At 40.3% G+C, this 26,118-nt stretch overlaps 2 protein-coding genes across 4 annotated transcripts in view; one reads left to right on the top strand and one right to left on the bottom strand.

Moving 5' to 3' along the window:
- Positions 1-67: 67 nt before the first annotated feature.
- On the bottom strand, positions 68-18,803 carry PPM1G (protein phosphatase, Mg2+/Mn2+ dependent 1G). 3 transcript variants are annotated; one of them, XM_077152431.1, is made up of 11 exons: positions 18,527-18,632; positions 17,583-17,716; positions 5,395-5,464; positions 4,796-4,881; positions 4,349-4,481; positions 3,240-3,655; positions 2,489-2,644; positions 1,900-2,134; positions 1,391-1,520; positions 998-1,100; positions 68-685 (listed from the first exon to the last, which is right to left on the bottom strand). In XM_077152431.1, exons 2-11 carry the CDS (start codon positions 17,673-17,675, stop codon positions 479-481), a joined length of 1,629 nt encoding a protein of 542 aa, XP_077008546.1. In that variant the 5' UTR covers positions 17,676-17,716; positions 18,527-18,632; the 3' UTR covers positions 68-478. The 3 variants fall into 3 exon arrangements, with proteins under 3 accessions (XP_077008546.1, XP_077008545.1, XP_077008547.1); XM_077152430.1 differs by lacking the exon at positions 17,583-17,716 and having other exon boundaries at positions 18,527-18,803; XM_077152432.1 differs by lacking the exons at positions 17,583-17,716; positions 18,527-18,632 and adding an exon at positions 5,726-5,815.
- A 180-nt stretch (positions 18,804-18,983) lies between these two features.
- The window catches only part of NRBP1 (nuclear receptor binding protein 1), a 40,026-nt gene continuing 32,891 nt past the window's right edge, over positions 18,984-26,118 (top strand). The window contains exon 1 of the mRNA XM_077152428.1: positions 18,984-19,278. The gene's annotated coding sequence lies outside the window, so the exon portion shown is untranslated. The remainder of the gene's footprint in view (positions 19,279-26,118) is intronic.

Raw genomic sequence — 26,118 nt, forward strand, 5'->3', positions numbered from 1 at the left:
TACTAACAGGCCACAGCAGCCTTGGTGGCTAGACAGGACGGCAAAAGAGAAAAAAGGACACCATGGGCACGATTAGGTTTTGGCCTTTAGTCTGAAAAAGTGTTGATTGAAAGTCGTACAACAGAGAGTGGGGTGCAAGCGGCGAAGGGTTGTGGAGCCGCCAATAAAAAAGAATGTCCTTAAATAAAGTGTTCACAGAATAAAAACCAGAACCACCAGTCCTTCCCTCCAACACAACTGCACAGGCACAGAACTGGTGATGAGCCCAAAGGAGCAAGGAGGAGGCTGGGGAGGACAGCAGAGGCTCCCAGGCTGCTGTATGGAGGGAGAGCCCACTTTGGAATGGGCAGAGTAAAACCACCTAGCTCCCCCTGCACACGTCATACCCACTGCTAAGGCTAAAGGAAAAAGACAAAACTCGGTCTCAGGTCCGGAGGGCTCAGAAAACAGTCAAGGTGGGCAGAGATGTGGACGATGGCTAGTCCCACTTGGCCTTCTTGTTGTTGTCACTATTGCCATTTTTCTCAGCCCCCTCAGAGGCGAGCACCTCCTCCAGTTTCCGCTTGCTGCTCTCTGGCTGGAGCTCTGCTGTGTTTCGGGGCTTGAAGCAAATGATGATGCAAGTCATGTTGTCACACCCCGTACCGTCCCCAGAAGTGTCAGGCGCCAGGCACTGATCTAGTAGCTGCAAAAGGGATGATGGGGCAGCTCAGCCATGGAGTTTGAACACCTTCCTGAACAGAAATTAAAGCCCCACAAGGGGCTAGGGATGGAAATGAAGAGAACCGGCATCAGGTATCACAAAACAGCCCAGCTGCAGGTTATGAGGCATAAAGCCAAGCCACAGGGAAATGAGGGAAAATGGAACTTTACAGTAAGGGTTTGGCACCTGTCAGTAATTAGCGGTTCTCCCAGACTCTGGTCTCATACTAGATAAAAAGAAAAAAACTTCGGCTGTGCAAACCAGTCACCTTCTACCCTCTATGTTGGGACTCACCTCTTCCACAATGGACGACAGTAACCGAAGCTCCCCATTTTCATCACGCTGGCTAATCTTTGATTGAATAAAGTCTATGACTTCCTGGCTGCTCATCACATTCCTGGGGTCAAAAACAATGAGAATCTTTAGTCCACCAAGACAGAGTAGAGTAGTGTGGATAGAGGTGACAGCCCAGGCCAATAATATAGCTACAGAGCTTCTCCTTGGCTCTGCCTTGGGTTTGGAGGTCTTGACATACAGGACCTGCCTAGGCTTTAATCCTAGATCAGCTTGAGAAAAGATGCTGAAAGCAGCCAATTAAGAGGGATGATAAAGCTAAAGCAGCTTAGAGCTCTAGAAGAAAAGTAATGCTGCAGAATAAAAATGTTAGGGCATTTCGCCAGTGCTCACCAGATCCCATCACAGGCAATGACCATGAATTCGTGGTCATCAGTGAGAGTCAGCACCTTGATGTCAGGAAGGGCTGAAATCATCTGTTCTTCAGGTGGCAGGTTCTTGTTTCTCTTGTAGAAGTGGTCTCCTGGAACAAAAGATTGGCTAATTGACTAGAGAATTTGGGGTATTTCCCACAGACTTGTGTCAGAGGCAGGTCAAGCCTTGCCATTCATTTCCTTTCTTTTAAAAAGTACCATAACTTAGTAAAATGGAGTACTGAGTTTTAGTTTTTCTAGTAGCTCCAGTGAACCTTAAGTCACTAACCTATGTATCTTTTTCAGCATCCAAAAAGTAATGAGGATGACAGCTATCCTACCTATTTCAGAGATGTTTAAGAACAGAGGTAGTAGCTATAAAAGTACTTTAAAAGGTACAAGGGCTATGCAGATTAAAGTTTGCTACTGGGTAGCCTGGGACAGAGAACAATACTCCACAAGTCATTCCCACAGTTTCCTGGCCCTTACCAATGGCCCTGGAGAGGTTGAGGCCCCCGTTGACTCGCCCATCCATGGTGACCTTGCCACCAGCATTCTTGATGCGTGCTAGCTCCACTTCATCCTCTGGTTTGTGGTCATAGGACATGTCTAAGGCTTTGCCAGCCTCAGACACCACACAGCGAGAGTCTCCCGCATTGGCTACAATCAACTGCTTCCCTCGTATCAGAGCCACCACTGCTGTTGTGCCACTGTCAGAGCCAGGCTTAAGAGGAAAAAAGGGAGCGTCACAGGAGCTCCTGATCATGAGCTCCTTCCTGATATTCCTGTGACCAGCCCCCTAGGTATGCCTTACCCTCTCACTGGGACCATCAGGAGAGCTTTAACAAAGAGGAAGAGCACAGGTTTAATCTTTCCAGAGACAATGTGCTCCCTCTTTTTTTGAAATAATTCTACCCAAAAGACTTACTACCTAGTTCACCTTGCAGAATAAATCCACCCACCGGCCATGGGTGGCACTAAGTTATCAAGGGACTTCCCTGTTCCAAAACTAAAATCGGGAGATTCATACCATACTCTCGGGTCTTTTCCAGACTCACTGCTCCCCTTCCCCACATACCTCCTCTTTGCCTTCCATCCCAGGCACCATCATATCTTCTTCTTCTTCTTCTTCTTCTTCTTCTTCCTCATCCTCTTCTGCCTCCTCAGTGTCATCCTCATCTTCCTCATTCTCTGCTTCCTCACTGCTGTAGCCGTCTTCTTCCTCACTGCATTCCTGCCAGAGAGAGAATGCCCGGCTACTGAAATTGGGATGACCTTCTGCCCCCCTCCCCCCACTCATACTCAGAAATGAGACGCCATGATTGAACACAAAAACCTGAAAAATGCAACGATATGATCATAATGGGAAAATCTAGGGTGGGGAGGGGAAATGGTTAGGATAGGCATAACTGACATCCTGAACTAGGCTTAGCTATCACTAGCAGGAAGCCCTGAGGAAGGCCAGGGCTGTCAGCCCAAAGCACCTCCAGATGATGCAGCCAGAAAACAAGCAGCCCAAAGAGAAGAAAATGCCCAAATATTCAAAGCAACAACTATCTTCTCGTTTTTTCTCTAGGAGACATACCGAAAGGCCAGAACTAGATCTATCTCTTATAATAGTGACAAAAGGAAGAGGTAAGAGGCTAATGGTGACCTGTGATGGTGGAGATAATGAATTAAAAAAGGCTAAACAGCTTAGAATACAGAGGATCTTGGGGGGATGATGTCAAAAGAAGAAGAAGAAAAAAAAAGAGTTGAAAGATATAGGATGGTGACCAAACAGGTCCTCTCTGAAACTTCAGCATCTGCCTGCCCTCACAGGCCCTTACCTCACTGTCTTCCTCTTCCTCCTCCGCCTCATCTGACTCATCCTCACTGTCCTCAAAGAACTTGGACTTAGCAACTCGAGGCAGCTTGTCGGAGGCTGAAGAGCAGGAGGGCTCAGCCTCACCAGTGGGGGTGACAGGCTCACCAACTTGGCCTGCCTCAGTCCCACGTGCCAAGTTGGAGGAAAGGCCTGAGTGGGCCTTAGCTGTGGGACCATTTTCCTCTGAAGGAGTTTCCCTAGATGGGTCCTCAGGTCCTGCCTCCCCATTGAGGTCCTGGGACCCTGGTTCCTCGCCTGTCCCAGCTCCAGATCTGCTGTGGGGAGGGCCCTTGTGACAGTTCTGCCCGTAGCGTGTCAGCAGCTCTTCAATTGTCATGGTGGCCTCTTCATGCAGCAGTGCAGCCTCCTCATTGTCCACTGCAGGGAAGAGGCTAAATCAGGGCCCCCATGCCAGATTCCTCAGGATCAATCCCTCTCACTGCCTCCACAGCGCTTGCTGCTGGAGTTACAACTTCCCCACAACTTCCCACCCCTACTGCTCCTCTTATTTTTTCAGTTCTCAGAAGAACATCCCCCAGGATGTCTTCAAGTAACATCTGTCTCCACAGACTTTCCTTTGGTTTTTTCATTCACTCCCTTTTTAATCAAAAGAACACTAGGTACAGTATTTCCCCTCTCACTTTGCATTTATTACTAAACAAGTTGGAAACCCTATTCTGTCTGAGGACCCAGGAAGTCTACAATGCTAGTCTACACCTACAGTCCAGGCTTAGTGACTGTTGGCCAGAACTAATGACTGTTCCAGTCTTGGAAAAAAGGCCACAATAAATACTAACAGGAACCAGAAAGAACCCCATCACAATGGCAAGAGATAATGTACATAAAAATGCTTACAAACTCTGAAACCAGGCACTCAGTGGAGGTTAATTCTCTCTCTCCTTTTTATAATTACATATAGTGCAGGAGAACACCATAGGGTTTTCTAATGCAAGACCTCCCTGGGTTTCTCAGAAGCCATCATCTCTTAGAATTGACACATAAATTATATGTGTTAAAGAACAGCTCTTAATAATATTGACTTCTCCTCAAACAGATAGATGTTATACTTACCATCATCTTCATCAGCTACTTTTTCTTTTTCATCCTCATCTTCAGTTGGTCTCCCTGCAATCTGTGCCAGCTCCTTAATGACTTCCTCAGTGGTCAGTTTGGCATCGATAGCCAAGAAGGCATCTTCCAAAGCCTGAGTATGAAAGAAGAGTATAAAGCAAATGAACTACCTACATACAATCCAGGGCACAGGCTGGAATGCAAATCAAAGTGGGATCCAACACACGAGGAGACTCTCATAGATAAATAAAGCAGTTCAGAGACCTGGGAATAATCAGGCAACACTAAAAAAGCCCAAATGGTAACAAGCTCATTTTAGGCACAGAATTCTTTAAGAAGAAATGTGGTAAGAAAAAGCTAGGGGGCAAAGAGAAAGGAAAAGTCAAGGGTAGGACAAAAAAGGGAAAACATAATGAAGTGGAGAATGAACAGTGTGAGAAAACAGACCTTCTGTAGCTTGCCTTCCTTGTACGCCTTCTGATCTTTGATGATATCAGGAAGATATTTGGCACAGTACAAGGCAACTTCCTCCCCTAGAAGAAAGGTAAGGTCACCCAGAGCACTGCTTCCTGTATATACAAAGTGTTATAATATTTATATACCATACTGGTATGAACATCAAGGATTATTATCTTACCACATTATTTTATTTTAGCACACCTAAAAACCATTTGAAGGACAATGTCTGAGACATTTTAACCCAGAAAATTAATTTCACCATCACCTCTCTCAGGGTTGTATCAATATTATCAATATAGCCCTTGTTTTATGTCACCCATATGCTTAGCTCTTAGTGAAAAAAGATCAATGCTAATGTAAGAATGGGCTTCTTGGAGTAAAACAAGACCTGAACAGAACCAATGCAATATCCTCTTATGAAGCAGGAACAGAAGAATAGAGAAAAACAGTGCCAGGCAGGAAATGATATTTGAGGAACAGACCCTAGAGAGTTAAAAAAACAGAGGACCTGTTCCTGAACTATAATATCTGGAATGGGAGTCCCAGAATGTTGCCAATATGGTACCAATATGAGCTGTTAAAGTTACCTCCATGTCCATCGTAGACAGAAAACATGGCTGTTTCACTATCCAGCTCAGGAATACAGTTGTGAGCATCCTAGGAAAAGAAGAGGATAGTAAGCATATCTTGAGGTAAAAGGACATTCCTTCCTTGTGTACCTCTAGACATAAGAATCACCTTCACACTATAATCTCACTATCCCCTCCCTGGCTGGCCTACAAGGTCTGGAAATAAGAAAGAAGGGAAGATAGGATGATAAAATAAGAAAGGGGGGAGGAAGGAAGGGAAGGAGAGAAGAAGGGAGAGAGAAAGGAAGGAAAAGGGGGAGGAAGGGAGAGAGGAGAACCAGGTTACTACCTCTGCAGTCCAACAACCTCAGCCTAAGTCTCAGTCCAGATGGCAGAGGGTTCAGCTGTTGGAACTCTAGACCTGACTGACCCTTTTGGATTTGTGACAACTGTGGGGAGAACTAGAATAAAGAATCTTTAAGGTTGCTTCCAGACTCCATTCTAGGAATCGGTGAATTTCAAAGAAGAAATGTTAGGGAAGATAGCAAAAGGAGACCCAAGGACCTTAGAAATAATTTTCCAGGTGAAAGAGAAATGTTATTCTTCTTAAAGATCTCTTGGCCATGCTCTTTAGGAGCCTCCATTCCCCAATCTCTCTTCAATGTTCCTCTTCAGTCGTGTAACCATGGTTCCCTATGTCCTATCCCCTTCAAAGTGAGGATCAGAACTTCATATAAATAGACTAAAAGAATGGCAACTGGGAGATACACAGGTTGGCAAATGGGGATTTAGTATACTTTGGGGATTCACTCTACTTTGTTTTTATTTAATCGTAGCTCTTTTGTCTCTTGATTTCCAGTGCGATCTCTACACCCAACCATTCAGCCATATTACTTTGCCTTTTAAGTTTAAGGCAGACTTACCCATTCTCCTCTAAATTATTCTGTGGTTTGTTGCTGTTTTTTTCATTTATTTTGTTTTCAGAATTCTCTTTTACCAACCAACCAAACAATTAGAATAAAATGCAGAAATGAAGCCTGGGACCTAGGATTTAGAAGGCACAGTTTCTGTTCCATTGTAAGCCTTTAGAGTCTCATTTTTACCCCCGGGACAATGGGGTGAATGTTTGCCTTACCAAACTGGTGAGTTTCTAGGAGAATGCTAAAAAGACTAAGTGGAAGCTCTAGAAATTTGCATACTTAAAAAAACAAAAAACCTAGCACCATCTAAACAGTTCTTCCTCTCTTTCCTCAAAGCTTAACCCAAGAAGTTACCCATCAGGTTAGGGGGAGGATATTGTTATATCTTCCCAACAATAATCCTATTAAGCTACATTGTGTTTAGTACTTCATAATTGAAACTTACAAGGCATCTCATCAGCTCCCACCAGCCATCCCTGAGATATCATTCAACTGTAATGGCATAGCACACCAGAAGAGAAGCTTGCAATGGATTTGCCATACCATTTTGGTTGGAAGGCTGGTGGGCTTAGTCACATCTTCTAACAAAATTCTGCCACCCCAAACTAATGTTCCATGATAAACCAAAATTCAACTGAGACTATCAGTCCTAGGTAAAAGTATGCCACAGCTCACCCTGTCTCATCTTGGAAGATACTCCACTCTTCCTTCAGCTACTCTCAACAAACAAACAAAGATATAATCAAGTATTTACTCTGGTTAATTATCCTCATATGGGTTTATTTCAGACCTTGTTCTCCATCTAACATGCATTATCATTTTTAAACCTCTAGTTATAATAACTGAGAAAATCAAAGTGGAGTACTCTTCTGTTGTCACTGAAATCATACTACACTTTAGTTATACAAGTCTAGAAAACGAAAGTGATTTAAGGTAGAGAAAGTGAGCATGAAAAAAGGGGTAGTCCTTCAGCATCAAGGGATTGAGAAAACCCCTAGAATGAGCTGAGACTCAGCATCAAGGGATTGAGAAAACCTCAACCAAAAGGGGGGAGAGCTAAATGAGACAAAATAAAGTGTCAATGGCTGAGAGATTCCAACAGAGTCGAAAGGTTATCTTGGAGGTTATTCTTACACATTAAATAGGTATCACCTTGTTAGTCAAGATGTAATGGAGAGGCTGGAGGGAATTGCCTGAAAATGTAGAGCTGTGTTCCTGTAGCTATGTTTCCTGAAGATGACTGTATAATGATATAGCTTACACAATGTGACTATGATTGTGAAGACTTTGTGTCTGATGCTCTTTTTATCTACCTTATCAACAGACGAGTAAAATATATGGACTAAAAATAAATAATAGGGGGAACAAATGTTAAAATAAATTTAGATTGAAATGCTAGTGGTCAATGAAAGGGTGGGATAAGGGGTATGGTATGTATGAATTTTTTTCTGTTGTCTTTTTATTTCTTTTTCTGAATCAATGCAAATGTTCTAAGAAATGATCATGATGATGAATATGCAGCTATGTGATGATACTGTGAATTACTGATTATATATGTAGAACAGAATGATCATAAGTTAAGAATGTTTGTGTTTGTTTGTTGTGTTTTTTTAAAAAATTAAAAATAATATAAATAAATAAATAAATAAAGGGTAGTCTTGTATTTCCTCCTGACTGTCACCAAGAGAAAGTGCCCCAGAATCTAAAGGGCTACGAGGATGGTCCTTGATGGCCTATCTAACTGAGATCATCTCTAACTGCCTCTTAGCTTCATTCCCAGGACCTACAGAGTACCACAGACCTAAGGTCACCATTCCCCTCTTCTAACTACTCCCTTCCCCCTACTGAGCCCGGACCTTATCTGAGTCCACCTCTCTTCTCAGCACCTTCTCTTCTGCATCAATGTTTGTCTGTTATTCCCATCCTCTATCAATAGTTCTCAAACCTTAAAATACTTAAGAATTTATTCATTCATCAAATGTGAGTACCATTACATGCCAGGATGCAATCTGGGTGCTTTGGATATCTCAATGAACAAAATAAAGAACTGCACTTCATAAAAGACTTACAACTTAGTGAGAGATGCAGACAATAAACACAATAAATAGGTAAATCATACAGAATGTTAGAGGATGATAAGTGTTATAGAAAAAGGAAAAAGCAGAGTAAAGTAAAGAGGACTGGGGTGGATTTTAGAAAAGCAGTGGAAAAGTGATTGAGCATGGGACACAGCATAGTAAAGGCAGGCTAAATCTCTAAGAACCTGGCCTGAGTAGTCACTACTGGAGTCATGCTGGATCTAGTTTCAGCAAAACAATTCTGTCACATTAATGTTGATTGTAATTTTGTTGATTTTGTAGTTTGGTTTGCTGGTATAGAATTATGCCCAGTTCTATGTTTGTACACATTTAAGTAATATTAACTAAAATCATTTTAGTAAATACTGGAGTTCCACAAATACCGCTTTCCTTAAAAACCAACAACAACAAAAAAAACCCAAGAGGAACAACCTCTAAGGTATTTGGTGAAATAAAGAAAGCAAACAACAGAATGATGTATACAGTAAGTTGCCACTTGTGTAAGAAGTGGGTCTATAATGATAGGTATTTGCCTTTTCATATTGTAACACTACAAGACACACAGGAAATGAATAAAGGCAGGTAACTATGGAAAGGCAGGCCAATGGGACTGAGATTGAACGAGGAGAATGTATAACTTTTTCCAAGTTAAGTTAAATATTTGGGTTTTTTTCCCCTCAAATTTACTAAATTTTAGAAACTAGTCCAAATAATTCTACTTTTTGGTAGGAGTGGATAAGAGGATCAACTGGCTTTTCTCTGTCCTATAATGCCACCTCTAGATCACAGGTGTACTGTGCTGGTTTGAAATGATATATGTACCCTAGAAAAGCCATGTTTTAATTCCAATTCCATTTTGTAAAGGCAGCCATTTCTTCTAATCCCTATTTAATGCTGTATGTTTGAGACTGTAATCAGATCGTCTCCCTGGAGATGTGATTTAATCAAGAGTGGTTGTTAAGCTGGATTAGGTGATGACTCCACCCATTTGGGTGGGTCTTGATTAGTTTCTGAAGTCTTATAAAAGAGAAAATATTTTGGAGAATGAAGGAGGTTCAGAGAGAGCAAAGCAGAACGAAACAGCCACGAGAAGCAGAGTTCACCAGGCCACGACCTTTGGAGATGAAGTAGGAAAATGCCTCCCGGGGAGCTTCATGAAACAGGAAGCCAGGAGAAGCCAGCAGATGACACTGTGTTCGCCATGTGCCCTACCAGATGAGAGAGGAACCCTGACCGTGTTCAGCATGTGCCTTTCCAAATGAGAGAGAAACTCGGACTGCGTTCACCATGTGCCCTTCTACTTGAGAGACAAACCTTGAACTTCATCAGCCTTCCTGAATCAAGGTATCTTTCCCTGGATGCCTTAGATTGGACATTATTATAAACTCGCTTTAACTGGGACATTTTCTCAGTCTTAGAACTGTAAACTAGCAACCTATTAAATTCCCCTTTTTAAAAGCCATTCCGTTTCTGGTATATTGCATTCTAGCAGCTAGCAAACTAGAACATGTACCAACTCTTTATTTAATCTTCACTCTGTATTCAAACCATCTTTTCAATTTCTTCATCTCTTCCTCACAAGAGCATATGATTTTAAAGCAGAAGATCTAGCCCTAGTGAGCATATAAAAAAATACTTAACTGCAATAGTAAATAACTGAACATTAAAACAAAGAAATAGCCTTTTGTGTGAAATTAGAATGAAAAAGATTAATAATATCCAATGGTATTAAGTGTGAAGGTAAAATCACATTCTCATATCCTGATTGACAGGAATATAAATTAGTACAGTCTTCCTGGAGGGCAATTTGGTAATACATATCAAAATTTCAAAAGGGTATGCCCTTTGATCTAGTAATTCTACTTCTAAAAGTTTACTTTATTGAACTAATTAGATAAGGGTGCGCAAATATGTGCAGTAATATTAATTACAGCATTATTTATAATTCAAATACTTGTAAACATCTAAACCTCCACAAATAAATTTGATTGTAATGGTACATCCCTCCAATGGAAACATACAGCTATTAGAAGTGATGAATGTGTGTTCATCTAGAAATGAGTTCACAACATATTAAGTGATAAAAAGCAAAAAATTTAAAAAGGACCATATATGCTATCAGTCTAGAAGATCATAGATTAAACTTTATAGTGGAGTGTAAATTCGTGCAATAATTATTTTCTACCCTTAAATTTTTTTTAACCTTTGTACAATAATCCATATTTCTCCATTTTGAACAGTAACAAAACAAACCTATAATGAGTCATCATTCTACTATAGACTGTGTGCTCCCAGGTTAGCTACCTCTTGGGGCACCTGAGTTTCATCCATATAATATGGAATAACATCTACCTCATCTATGTCATCACAGGAGTATTGTGAGGAGGATGCCAAACATGTAAACGTCCTGTGGAACCTGTAATTTGCTAAATAAATTTATATATTCTGCTCTGAGAATATTCTGGTTCAGTGTTTTTTCCTCTTTCATTTTTCTGAAAGAATGCCCCCACTAAAGATTTGTCTTATACTTTGAGGTCTAAGTTACTAGAGTGATTCCACATGATTGATTTTCTCTTCCATTTCTGGATAAGGTTTTGATCTGTATTATCACTTAGAAGTGGTCCACCTTCTCCAAATACTTCAATTTCCCCCCTTTCATCTTTGATTATAACCTCCCTTACCTTTACTCTTGCCTTTCTCTGTCCCATTCTAAGCCACAGCTAAGTATTTCAAAACTGCCTCTTAGGAATCTGAAAAACTTATCCAACTCTGTCTAACCCCAGCAACTACTTTCTTTACTCCTGAATCACGGCCACTAAATACAGCTAGTAATAAAAGTCTTGAAATCATGTTGTTGATTGTTATCACTACTTGGTTCAGCATTTTTCTGTATTCTGTTATTGATTCCTAAATACATACCCCACAGCCTCAAGCTTTTCCCATGCTGTCTGAGACCTCAACGCTATCCTTTATCTAGGCCTGGTGCTCAAGGCTTACTTTACTGAGACCAAGATCATTCCTCAAGAACTACTTCACCTTCCCCCTCCTACTTCGACAATTTCTCCATAGCTTTACTTCTGCCTCAAAAGCAGTATTTCTCTTTTCCTCCTTGATTAACATTTCCTCTTAAACTCCTAATTTCAATTTCTTCTCCTTCAGGATCTTATTTTACAGAGAAAGGCAATAGTCTAACAACCACCCAAAGAGTCATTTTGCAGGCTTCATTCTCCTCAATCATTGTATAGGATTAGACGGTGCAAACCATGTCAGCTCTCTTGAAACTTCTCTTGGGTTGTGCGAAGAACTGCAGTTCTGTTTCCAGTTGCTGTTTCTACGGGATGTCCCTTCTCTACCTCAAGCTTAACACATGCAAACAGGAACTCAACATTCTCCCCAAATAAGAAATTACCCTAGGCATCTTATTGTTTGTCAATGGAATTTTATTCTCCCAGGCAACACCTGATACCAAAGTCATCCTTGATTTCCAGGCTGTCTTCCACCATCCATCATTGTATCCTGCTGAGTCTACCTTTGTAAGCCTTCATCACCTTGATCCTGGATTACTCTACTTCAACAGTATTTTAATTCCTGACCTGTCTCTATTCTCTGTCCACCTGAAATCCAACCCATATACTGCTGCCGGATTAATCTTCCTAGTGTAACATTTTATTGCTAGAATCTCCAATGGACTCTCACTGCATGTAAAATTAATTCCAAATCACTTAACTGGAAATTAAGGCACTCCATCATTCCTCTTCATCTCTACAACCTAATCTCCTCTCATACTAATACCCAAGAGAAACTGCTCCACTGTTGGCACTGACACCACCTCCTTCCCCAAAAGCACTATGCATGTCTACCTCGGAACCTTTTCTCATATTCTTCCTTTGAATATTCTACACATACATCCCTACTATCTTTCTTCCCATTTATCTTTTTACATTCTTTCCTTAAGGTCCAGCTAAGTCTAATCACCTCCACGAGACATTTCTTCACCATGCCAATATTCTATGATCATTCACGCATCTAAACTCTTTTAATATTGTTTGCCTCTATATCACTAATTTAACACTCAGTATATGCTACCTTGTGATGTTATTCAACATTCCACGGGTGTGGGGAGATTCCTAACCATAAAACTACATTGTATATCACATGAAAGCAAAGACTGTCTTAAATCTTTTCACAACTCTGGCCTAACACTAATATGTTCTTCAATATAGCAGAATGTCCATGTTTGCTTATGATGATGAGCTTACAGCTATCTTAAGAATACATCCTCCTTCATTTCCTACCCTAAACCCAGATATATATCATAGCACAAAACAATGAGATGGTCCAGAGGAGATGACTCCTAGAAATAACACACATTATCTGAGAAAAGGCTTTTAGGAAATGCCTTTCTAAATCAACTATCATACACCCCTTTCTGACCTTCTAGAAAACCAACAGATCTGTATTTACTAGCTAACCTAGTGTCCATACAGGCTAATTCATTTCTGGTCACTCATATCCTCAAGGATCTCCTTGATTTTGGATTATTTCACTTTCCACGAGTTTGACATAATTTGGGGGATTTTTACTGCATATAGTGGACACCCCATGTCCATTTAATCAATCATAAAAATGCAAACAAGACCGAATCTAGAATTAATGCCCTCAAAAGCACTTCCTATTTATTTACACTTCATCTAGAAGTACCTATCATCCTTTGCTTTATATCTTTAAGCCTTATCCACTCAGAACATTTTCCCCAATCCCACCGTGACTTAATTTTTCAAAAGGTCTTTTGGCCAACAGAATTCTATTTCTTTCCCTTTGAAGGATGTGTGAGATATTTAATAATTCCATTATTATAACAGATTCCTGTCCAGTTCTCGAAGTACCCTGTGCACAGAAATGGCTCATATAGAAAATTTATACATTCTCTCTGGTACAGTGAGTAATTACAAAGGAAAGTTAAACACTTTAGTCAACCTTTCGTTCTTGAGCAGTGTGCTGGTTTGAAAGGATGTATGTCCCCTAGAAAAGCCACGTTTTAATCAAAATCCCATTTCATAAAGGTAGAATAATCCCTATTCAATACTGTATGTTTGAAACTGTAATCAGATCATATCCCTGGAGATGTGAGTTAATCAAGAGTGGTTGTTAAGCTGGATTAGGTGATGACATATCTCCACCTATTTGGGTGGGTCTTGATAAGTTTCTGGAGTCCTATAAAAGAGGAAACATTTTGGAAAATGAGAGCAATTCAGAGAGAGCAGAGCAGAATGACACAGCCATGAGAAGCAGAGTCCACCAGCCAGCAACCTTTGGAGATGAAGAAGGAAAATGCCTCCCAGGTTGCTTCATGAAACAGGAAACCAGGAGAAGAAGCTAGCAGATGATGCCATGTTCGCCATGTGCCCTTCCAGATGAGAGAGGAACCCTGACCTTGTTCAGCATGTACCTCTCCAGATGAAAGAAATTCGGACTGTGTTTGCCATGTGCCCTTTCACTTGAGAGAGAAACCCTGAACTTCATCAGCCTTCTTGAATCAAGGTATCTTTCCATGGATGCCTTAGACTGGACATTTATATAGACTTGCTTTAACTGGGACATTTCCTCAGCCTTAGAACTGTAAACTAGCAACCTACTGAATTCCCCCTTTTAAAAGCCATTCTGTTTCTGGTATATTGCATTCTGGAAGCTAGCCAAACTAGAACAAGCACCTTCAACACTTTCAGGTAGATGCCACCTATCTATTGGTTATATCTAAATTTCTGTACATTTCAGATTCTTTGAGAACTCCATAGTGTAGAATTATCTTAACGAAGACAAAGCTAATGCCTTTTTATGTTTTCTCTTAAAAATAATAAATTTTAAAATAAATCTTTAACATGTAAGTTTTTTCTTAAACAGTGAACTGCAACAAGTTACAAGATTGGATTCGTTAATTAAAAACTTTCCACAAAGAAACGCCCAGGCCCAGGAGGCTTCACTGATTAAAAAATATTTAAAGAATATTAATTCTTCATAAACTCTTCCAAAAAGCACAAAAGAGAACACTTCCCGACTCATTCTATAAAGCCTGTTCACCCTAACATCAAAACCAAATACATCATAAGAAAATTACTCTTATGAATACAAACACAGACACATACACGCACAATCTCAAACAAAATATTCACAAACCCAAACCACCAACATATAAAAAGATTACACAACATGACCAAATGGGATCACTCCCAGGAATGCAAAGTGGTTTTAACAACCAAAAATCAATCAATGTGATACAATATATCAAGAGAAGAAAGAATAACAAACATGACCATCTCAATAGCTGAATTTTCAAACATTTGGCAAAATCCAAACACCCTTTCCTGAGAGAAACACTCAACAACCTAGGAATAGAAAGGAATTTCCTCAACCTGATTGACTGCATCATCAAAAAACCCACACCAACATCATACTTACTGATGAAAGGCTGAAAGCTTTCCCTGCAGTCAGAAACAAGTCAAGAATGGCATTTTCACCAATACTATTAAAAATCATACTAGAGGTTATGGCCAGGGCAATTAGGAGAGAAAAAGAAATAAAACATACCAAAATTGGAAAGGAAAGGATGTTCTATTTGCAGATGACATGATCTTACATATAGATAATCCTAAAGAATCCAAGAAAAAAATCATTAGAAGTAATAAGTTTGGCATGGCTGAAGGACATAAGATCAATATACAAAACTCAATTGTAAAACTATTCCTGCAAAAGAGAAGCAAAGCCTACTTAAAATTAAGCATGCTTAAGTGTCACTCCCAGAGAACCTCTTTTGTTGCTCAGATGTGGCCTCGCTCTAAGTCAACTTAGCAGGTGAACTCACTACCCTCCCACCTACATGCAACACGACCTCCAGGGATGTAAATCTCCCTGGCAACATGGAACAAGACTCCCAGGATGAGCTGAGACTTGGCATCATCGGACTGAGAAAGCCTCCTTGACCAAAAAAGGGAAAAGAGAAATGAGACAAAGTAAAGTTTCAGTGGCTGAGAGATTTCAAAGAGTCAAAAGGTTATCCTGGAGGTTATTCTTATGCATTATATAGATAACTCTTTAGTTTATGGTGTATTGGAGTGCCTGGAGGGAAGTACCTGAAACTGTTGAGCTGTGTTCCAGTAGCCTTGATTTTTGAAGATGACTGTATAACTATACAGCTTTTACAGTATGACTGTGAAAACCTTGTGTCTGATATGCCTTATGGACAGATGAGTAAAAAAATAAAAGGGGGGGAGGATAAAAACTGGATATACTGAAATACTAGTGGGAGGAGAAAAAGAGGTAATGGGTATGGGATGTATGAGTTTTTTTCTTTTCATTTCTTTTTCTGGAGGATACAAATGTTCCAAAAATGATCACGATGATAAATACACAACTATGTGATGATACTGTGAGCCACTGATTGTATACCATGTATGGACTGCATGTGTGTGAAGATTTCTCAGAAATATTTAATGAAAAAAACCAAGAGTTGTGTCAACAACAAAGCTCAATTGTATTTCTATCCTACCAACAATGCAAAAATGAAATTAAGAAAACAATTCCATTTATAATAGCATTAAAAAGAATAAAATACTTAGCAATAAATTTATCACAAGTTCAAAACTTGTACTCTGAAAACTATAAAACACTGTTGAAATAAATGGAAAGATATTCCACATTCACGAGTAAGAAAATTAATATTGTTAAAATAGTAATAGTTCCCAAGTTGATCTACAGGTTCAATATAATCTTAATCAAAATCCCAGGTGGTTTTTCTGCAGAAATTGACATTGGTAGCACTCTGGCTACCTTTCTTCAAAACACCCTGGTTCCACAGTAAAGGAGGCTTTACACTTTAAGGAAGAAAGTATAAAATGTAAGCTACTGATGATTGCCATCCTTGCTTCTAGAGAAAAGGGAAAGTAGTACTCTCTAAGTCTGGAATCTATGTATCAGGAATTTAGCTATCCTTGTAAGGTATATAGGTATAATAAAATAAATCATTAACTGGCTGAATTAAGCCCTAAAGGTCAAGAGCAAAAAAAATAAGATTCACTGCCCAGGGTAGAAGTCAGAATTATTCTATTGCAGTAGCAGAGAAACTATGTTATACTTTAAGCAGAGAGGAAACAAAACCAGAAGGAAAAGTATCAATGAAAGAGAAAATCCTAAATAGTACTTCAAGATCTGATTAGGTATATTCAACCATTCAAAAAGGGTAAATTCAGAAACAGCACATCAGAAAAATCTATTGCAACCCCTTAAATAATTATTATCTCTTGTGAGGGAGCTAAAGAATATTCTAACAAGATCACTATACACCAAACAGGCCCTGATTTAAAAAGTCATGTTGTAATTACCAAAGGCGTAAGTAAAACAAAGAGAAATGCCTTGCTGAAAAGCAGCCAACAGGACAGGATCACTGGGCAAACGACTTGGAAAAGCGACTATCCAAGCAACCCAATTCACAGGAGGAATGCCAAGGAAAAAGAAAAACTTCAACAGAGAAAGAAGAGGAAAATACGGAATGAGAAACCTAAAGGAAAACTCTTACTCTAAAATGAGATATAAACTTCAAATCTTACTAAAATTAACAGAAAATGCCCTAAAAATGAAACCTCGAAAGACAACCTACCCAAACATCAGTCCTCACATTAAGGTTTTCCTTCTGAAGATACTTCTAACAGTCATCAAGCACCCAGCAAACTCAATATTGTGCACTGCAGTGAAATATGAATGCCATATTTCTATTTGACACAGATGGTAACAGCACCTAGTAAATGTTTTTTGAGCAATTTGATCCTATGGATTCCTTCCACCAAGGCACATGAGTCTTAACCTTTCCGGGCTTCAATTTCCTAGCTATAAAATGTGGGACCCAAACTAGATGAGATGGACTACAGGATCTCCTCCATTCTTGAGATACTATACCTAATGACAGAACCGTTATGGAAGTCATCTGTGGATACAAAATTTGAGTCTGAGAACAAACGTTTAAGTTCATACTGTCATTCCAGAGCTAACCACAGGGAGGAGCGAGGGATTTTTAGAAAATTCCCAGGGGAGAGAGTATTCAGCTGTTACTTGAAGCCCACTTATTAAGTGGATAAACCCTCAATCCCATACATAATTAGAGCACTTCCCCGCCCCAGTGTCTGGACCTCACAACCCTCTACACAAAGACACATCTTACACTGTATTTCTTCCTTTCCTTCCTATCACGGTTCTCCCTGACGTTCTCTTTTGTAGTTTCACATCCATTTTGCCCAGCACTACTCCTTTTCATCCAGACTTTTCTTTTTTCCCTTTTGTCCAGAGAGAAATTCTCTAGAAAAGAAAATCAGTTCTCTGTAGGTCATAACAAAAACAAAAATTACGAAATGATTGAAAATCAAGGAAGCTATAAACTAAAAGCATAGGCAGGTGACAATTACTGAGTAAGCTTTGGAGAAATCCCAAGAAGGGAAGAAAAATACCAAACGCAATAAACAAGAAATTATAGTAAGCGACACAGTTCAAGTGCGCTAAAAAGGCCCTAAAAAGAGAGCCCTAACACAAGTGACAACTTTTGGAGGTCAAGTTAAGCCTCTGAAATTAGCATGCGGTGCCCAGGGCCAAACAACTGGAGAGTAAGAATTTGAAACAGCCTATTTACCCGGGTTTCCTTTCACTGTCAACCTCACTCTAAGAGGCCTCCCACAACAAATATTTAAACTAAAAAGAAAGTAGTCATTCACATTTATTCGCTTATCCTTCGCAAAAATAAATGAATTAAATTGCCTCTCTTCTTTACTCTCACACTAAACCTCACCCAGTTTACGAGCCCGGAAAGCTTGGTTGGCACGAGAGGATGGCGTGCCGCTGCACGGGACGAGGGCGGTCAGTGGGCGGAAGGTGCCTCTACCCACATGGTCAGGCCCTTGCCGCCAAGCCGGCCACCGGTACCCGGTCCCTGAACACTCGCCGCTCCCTTTCCACCCCGACCCAGCACTCGCGGCCGCCCCCCACATGGCTGCTCCCGCCTCAGGACCCCGCCTCGGACTCTTCCTGGGGGAGGGCCTCATCCCGCCCCCCGCACCCTTTACCCATAGGGTTCCCGCCCTGCAGCTGCCAGCCTGCGGGCCCCACCCGCCTCACCTCCATGGAGACGCGCCAGCCCTGCATGGCGGAGAAGCCGTAGGGCAGTGGCAGGCGCGAGGCGCCGTCCCCATCCCCGGAGCACTTGACCGTGTTGGGCTGGGAGAGGTAGGCACCCATGGCGGCGGCGGACCGGCGGCCTCAGGGACAGGCAAGCGGGGGCGCGACCCGTGCCGGCACAGGAGCCGGAGCCCCGGGTGCGCGTGTGGCAGGAGCGGACGCGGCGGCGCGGCAGACGCCAGGTGCCGGTGAAAGGCGCGAGGCCGGCCAGGAGGCGGTAACGGGACGGGAGCAGCGAGGGAACGGAAGCGGAAACAGCGCGGCTGTAAACCCCGCCCGGCCGGCGCGGCGCGGTGGGCGGTCATTTCCTTAGCAACTCGCCCCGCCCGCCGGGACAACGGCCCGCCCAACCGCCGCTCCCGCGAGACTGGCGCGGCCACGCCCACCAACGGCTGCGGCGGGCCTGGGGCAGACTTGAGCCGCGGCTAATTCTTCGCCGCTGCGGTCAGCTTGTCTTCCCCGGCCTCTGCGTTTGTACCCAAGCTTCCTTTGTGTCGCGCCCGACGCTTCCGCTATTCCATCAGCCCTCTCTGTCCCCACCGCGCCCCCCCGCCCCTACCATGATCAGTTAAATTAAAATTGATCAGTACCTCTACTGAGATTTCCGAAGTACCTGGCCAGGCCCGGTGAGGCCTAGAGGGGAAGAACGTGACAGGGTCTTTTCTGACCAAGGAAACCTTGATCGACCTTAGGTGACTTCATTTGAGTTAATACAACGTAGAAAGGTTTGCTACGGTCTGTAGTGGGTGAGAAGAGATCAAAAGAGGGGAGGACGAGCCGTTGTTGCTCGGCGGGTTGAAGGATTTAGACCGTCGGAGAGGAAGCTTCAAGAGTCGGTTTGCCCATGGAGAAGGGAGTAATGTTGCGAGGTTGGAGGAGTGAGGACAGGATGTAAAGGCATTTGGAAGGATTTTTGAGGACGTTGGCTGGCCTCGTTGGAGAGTGGTTTTCAATAATGTTAAGATAGATATGGTCATGAGGCGGCAGGATGGGTGACTTGATTTCACTGTTAACCTGGGGTGGCATTGTAGTGCTGTCTAGTGGTGTGCAGCGTACGTGGGAGGGAGAAAGTCTGCGTACTGGTTAGGAGGCTTTTAATGTAAGCTTGAGATGAGAAGGGCTGGGGCTAAAATGGTGGGGGTGGGAATAGAAGTCAAAGGACAAATTAAAAAAATCTACCGGCTTTATGTTATAGATTGAATGAGAGGATGGAAGGGAAAGAAGAAATTATTCTTCAAACTCTGACCAGATCAATCCTTTAAAAATAAAAAACTAATCATGGCTTCCTATTACTCTCAAGTCCAAATTCCTTAATATTGTTTTGGAGACACTTGATGAGTGACTGGATTCTAGCCTGTCTTTCCCACTTTCTCTCCACTTCCCCTAACCCCTCTTTGCTTCACCCATAAGTCATGATGTTCATCTAAAGCCATACTTTCTCTTCCTATGCCATCGCTCATGGAACACACCTCCCCACCCACCCCACATCACCATCACTACCTCCTGGAAGTCTCTTATATCCTTATACTGACATGAGTTAATGGACTGTAAGCCTTTATAAAGGCAGAAACTCCATTAAGCTTACCATTGTTCCCCCTAGCGCAATTCTTTGTTCATGTCCAATGATATTTAAATATTTGTTGAGTGAATAACACCAATGTTTTGACTCTAAATGATAATAATTGATGAAGCTGTTAACACAAAATGGGTTGAAGACAGGGCTGGAGGATGGGGGCGTGGTACCTACTTTTAGAGAAAACAGTGTGTTCAACTTAACGTGACAACTATATATACAAATAACTGAAAATCCTGGATTGGGAGTTAAGCTATGGAGAAGATGATGTTAATTAGGCCTGCAGGTCATGAACCAGGATGAGGTCTCTAGAAAAGGCAGTGTAGAGGGAGCGTGAAATTATTCAGCATTTTTTTGGGGTCTGTTTTTTCCCCAGGAATGAAATATGACATTGCAAAAATAACATGGACGTAGCGTTCTAGAGATTTGTTGGGTGAAGGAGACAGGGTGAGCCAGGCATGCCACATCAAAAATCCGAAGAATAGCCATTTCCACCTGCCTTTGTGGGCCACTCTGTTTTTAATGTTTGTAGTCTCTGGGCCTTGTTAAACTTGACAGCCTGAACTGAATCAAGCTTTAGGGAATAAAACAAGGGGATCTCTGTCCATTGGAAAGAGGCCACATGGAGAGCATGAAGGAAGCCATGTTAAAACTGGAGCCACAGTGGTTTGAAGGAACGACAGCTGGAAAAATTGAGATTTCTCCAGAGTATAATTTCCAGAGTGGATCCGTGGTATACTTAACCATTCCTTAGGCAATCTCCAAAATCCTTGGGAAAAAGAACTCTTCTCTGCCATATAGTCTGCTGAGAACTGAGGACACATAATGTTCAGTCTGACAGATTGGCACAGGAGAACTGTAGTGTGCTACTTATAAAAGTTCTGCTGCTGCTTTTAGTCATCACTAGGCCAAAATGCTTACAGCGAGGATCACAGACAAAGTGACAAATGGCCTCACATTTGTAATAGATGCGCACTATAATTTGCTAGGGACCAAAGAACAAAAATTGGAATCCTGCTATCCTGTCCACCAAAATGGCTTCCTCTCCACTGCTGTGGATATGTCTGAGTCCTGGCTTCTGTCAATGATATCTAATATCTTTGGCCTGCTTCTCCTTACCCATTACTCCCTGTGTTTTTTGTTTTGTTTTCATTAATTTTTAAAAAAATATAACAGCAAACAAATGCAAACATTCTTAACTTTTGATCATTCCATTCTGCATATATAATCAGTAATTCACAATATCACATAGTTGCATATTCATCATCATGATCATTTCTTAGAACATTTGCATCAATTCAGAAAAAATAAGACAACAGAAAAAAATTCATACATACCATGCCCCTTATCACTCCCTTTCATTGATCACTAGCATTTCAATCTAAATTTATTTTGACATTTGTTCCCCCTATTATTTATTTTTATTCCATATATTTTACTCATCTGTTGATAAGCTAGATAAAAGGAGCATCAGACGCAAGGTTTTCACAATCACACAGTCACATTGTGAAAGCTGTATCATTATACAATCATCTTCAAGAAACATGGCTACTGGAACACAGCACTGCGTTTTCAGGCACTTCCCTCCAGCCTCTCCATTACATCTTGACTAACAAGGTGATATCTATTTAATGCGTAAGAATAACCTCCAGGATAACATCTCGAATCTGTTTGGAATCTCTCAGCCATTGACACTTCATTTTGTCTCATTTTGCTCTTCCCCCTTTTGGTCAAGAAAGTTTTCTCCTGCAGGCCACGGTGGCTCAGTGGCAGAGTTCTTGCCTGCCATGAGGGAGACCTAGGTTCGATTCCCGGTGCCTTCCTATAAAAAAAAAAAAGAAGGTTTTCTCAATCCCTTGATGCTGAGTCTCAACTTGTTCTAGAGGTTTTCTCAATCCCTTGATGATGAGTCTCAGCTCATTCTAGGATATCTGTCCCACCTTGCCAGGAAGGTCCACACCCCTGGGAGTCATGTCCCACATGGACAGGGGGATGGCAGTGAGTTTGCTTGTTGTGTTGACTGGAGAGAGAGGCCACATATGAGCAACAAAAGAGGTTCTCTTGGGGGTGATTCTTAGACCTAACTTTGGGTAGGTTGATCTATCCTTTGTGGGATTAAGTTTCATATGAACAAACCCCAAGATTGGGGGCTCAGCCTATAGCTTTGGTTGTCCACACTGCTTTTGAGACTATCAAGAATTCAACTTGGGGAAGTTGAATTTTCCCCCTTTCTTACCATTCCCCGAAGACTCCCTGTGTTTTTAAACTACCTGGGTTATTACATTTTTTTTTAATTGTGATAAAATGTATATAACTTTAAATTTACCAATTTAACCTTTTTTTTTTTTTATTTTAATATGGGCAGGCACCGGGAATCAAACCCGGGTCTTCGGGCATGGCAGGCAAGCATTCTTTTTTTTTTTTTTTTTTTTTTTTTTTTTTTGCAGGCAAGCATTCTTACCTGCTGAGCCACCGTGGCACGCCCAATTTAACCATTTTTAAGTGTACAGTTCCGTGGCAATAAATACATTCATAATGTTGTATAACTATCACTACCATTTCCAGAACTTTTTCATCGTCCCAAAAAATTGAGCAATAACTCCCCAACCCCCACATCCCCCAGGCCCTGGTAACCTCTGTTCTACTTTTTGTTCCTAGGAATTTACCTATTCTAGCTATCTCATATAAGGAGAATCATATAATACTTGTCCTTTGTATTGTTCTTATCTCACTTAGCATGTTTTCAAGGTTTATCCATGTTGTAGCATTTAGCAGAACTTCATTTCTTTTTATGGTCAAATAATATTCCTTTGCATATATAAGCCACATGTTGTATATCCATTCATCTGTTGATTGGTATGGGTATTTACATGTTTTTTTTCAGCTTTTCACTATTGTGAATGATACTGGTGTACAAGTATTATTCGAATCCCTGTTTTAACTTCTTTGGGTTATACCCCTAGAAGTGGAATTCATGAGTTGTATTGTAATTCTACATTTAACTTTGTGAAGAAGCACTAAACTGTTTTCCACGACAGCTGCACACCATTTTATATGCCAACCAACAATGTACAAGGGCTCCTATTTCTCTGCATCTTCACTAAGACTTGCTGTTTTCTGTTGTTGTTATTGTCTTTTTTTAATAACCATTATGATGGGTGTGAAGTGGTATCCCATTGTAGTTTTGATTTCCATTTCTCTAATGGTTGATGATGTTGAGTGTCTTTTCATTTGCTTATTGGCCATCTATATGTCTTCCCTGGAGAAACATCTGTTCAAGCCCAGTCTTTTATTAGATATTTTGGTTTTTTGTTGTAAAGTTGTGGGAGTACTTTGTTCTGGATATTAATCCCTTGTCAGATATAAGATTTGCAAGTATTTTCTCCCATTCTGTGGGTTGATTTTTTATTTATTTTTTATGTTTTTAAAATACAACAACATACAAATACGAACATTCTTACCATATGATCATTCCATTCTTGATATATAATCAATAACTCACAATATCATCACATAATTGTATATTTATCACCATGATCACTTCTTAGAACATTTGCATCAATTCAGAAAAAGAAAAAAGAAAAAAACTCATACATACCATACCCCTTGCCCCTCCCTCTCATTGATTGCTAGTATTTCCATCTACCCAATATATTTTAGCCTTTGTTTCCCCTATTTTTTTCTATACTCCTTATCACTCCCTTTCATTGATCACTAGCATTTCAATCTACTAAATTAATTTTAACATTTGTTCCTCCTATTATTTATTTGTTTTTAATTCATATGTTTTACTCATATGTCCATACTGTGGGTTGATTTTAACTCCCTTGATAGCATCATTTGATGCACAGAAGTTTTTAAATTTTTTTTTAAGTTTTTAATTTTGATGCCCAGTTTATCTGTTTTCTCTGTTGTTGCCCATGTTTTTGGTGTGATACTTAAGAAGTCATTGCCAAATCCAAAATCATGAAGATTTTCCCTATGTTTTCTTCTAAGAGTATTATAATTTTGGCTCTTAAAGTTTTTTATGTGGAATAAGGTAAGGATTCAAGTTCATTCTTTTGCATATAGATGTCTGGTTTCCACTTTCCCCCATTGAATGGTCTTTGCTCTGTAGTCGAAAATCAATTGGCCATACGTGTGAGGGTTTATACTGTCCTATCCCAGGATAGGAGTGTGCTATCCTACCCCATTGGTTTATACCCTTTACCTGTATCGTACTGTTTTGAGTACTTGCTTTTCAATGAGTTTTGAAATTGGGAGGTGTTAGTCCTACTAAGTAGTAGTAGTTCTACTCCAGACCACTTAAAATTCCATAGAAATATTAGGATGGGTTTTTCCATTTTTGCAAAAAACATTGCTGACATTTTGATAGGGTTTGCATTGAATCTATAGATATCTTTGAGTAGTATTGTCATCCAAACAATATTGTCTTTCAGTCCATGAATATTGTATGTCTTTCCATGTATGTAGGTCTTCTTTAATTTTCCAGCAACGTTTGTACTTTTCAGTGTACAAATCTTTTGCCTTCTCAGTTAAATTTATTTCTAAATACTTTTTCATTATTATTACTATTTTTTAATTTTTTTGCATGGGCAGGCACTGGGAATAGAACCCAGGTCTCTGACATGGCAGGTGAGAACTTGCCACTGCACCACCATCGTGGGCCCAACCCTATTTTTGATGCTACTTTAAGTAGAAGTGTTTTCTTAAATTCCTTTTTGTGCTACTCATTGCTAATGTATAGAAATGCAACTGATTTTTGCATTTGATTTCATATCCTGCAGTTTTGCTGAATTAGTTTGATAGCTCTTACAGATTTATGTGTGTGTGCTTATGTATGTGTGTGTGGATTCTTTTGGGTTTTCTATGTGTAAGATCATGTCATCTGCAGATAATTTTACTCCTTCCTTTCCAGTTTTGATGTCTTTTATCTCTTTTTCCTATGTAACTGCTCTGGCTAGAATTTTCAGTTTCATGTTGAAGAAAAATGATGAAAGCAGACATCCTTGTATTATTCCTAATCTTAGGGGGAAAACGTTCAGTCTTTCACCATTGAGTATTGTGTTAGCTGTAGATTTTTCATATGTGGTCTTTGTCATGTTGAGTATTCCCAGCTATGTTTTTTTTTTTAAATCATGAATGCATGTTGGATTGTGTTAAATGCTTTTTCTGCATCAATTGAGATGATCATGCAAGTTGTTCCCCTTTATTCTATTAATGTAGTGAAATGCATTATTGATATATAATCATTGCATTCATTGATTTTCACATGTTGAACTACTCTTGCATTCTGGATAAATCCAAATTAGTCCTCGTGCATAGTTCTTTTAATATGCTGCTGAATTTGATTTGCTAGTATTTTATTGAGGAATTTTGTATCTCTAGTCATAGGGATATTGGCCTTTAGTTTTATTTTCTTGTAGTCCCTTATCTGGCTTTGGTATCAAGGTAATAGTAACCACAAAGAATGAATTAGGAAGTGTTCCTTCCTCATTCATTTTTTTGGAGGAGTTTGAGTATTAGCATTAATTATTCTCTAAGTGTTTGAAAGAATTCACCAACAAAGCCATTTGGTTCTAGACTTTTCTTTGCTGGCTGATTTTAAATTACTAATTCAATCTCCTTATTATAGGTCTATAATGCCCATTTCATTGAGGTTATCCAATTTGTTGGTATACAATTGTTTATAGTATTCTCTTATAATCCTTTTTTATTTCTGTAAAATTGGTAATAATGTCCCACTTTCATTTCAGGTTTTTGTAGTTTGAGTCTTCTGTTTTTCTTAAACATTCTTGCTGAAGATTTGTCAATTTTCTTGATCTTAGTAGATTTTCTCTATTGGTTTTCTACTGTCCATTTCATTTATGTCCTTTCTAATCTTTATTATTTTCTTCCTTCTTCTAGCTTTGGATTTAGTTTGTTCTTCTAGTTCCTTAAGATATACCATTAAGTTATT

This window comes from Tamandua tetradactyla, chromosome 3 (assembly GCF_023851605.1).
Source record: "Tamandua tetradactyla isolate mTamTet1 chromosome 3, mTamTet1.pri, whole genome shotgun sequence".
Classification (NCBI taxonomy): Eukaryota; Metazoa; Chordata; class Mammalia; order Pilosa; family Myrmecophagidae; genus Tamandua; species Tamandua tetradactyla.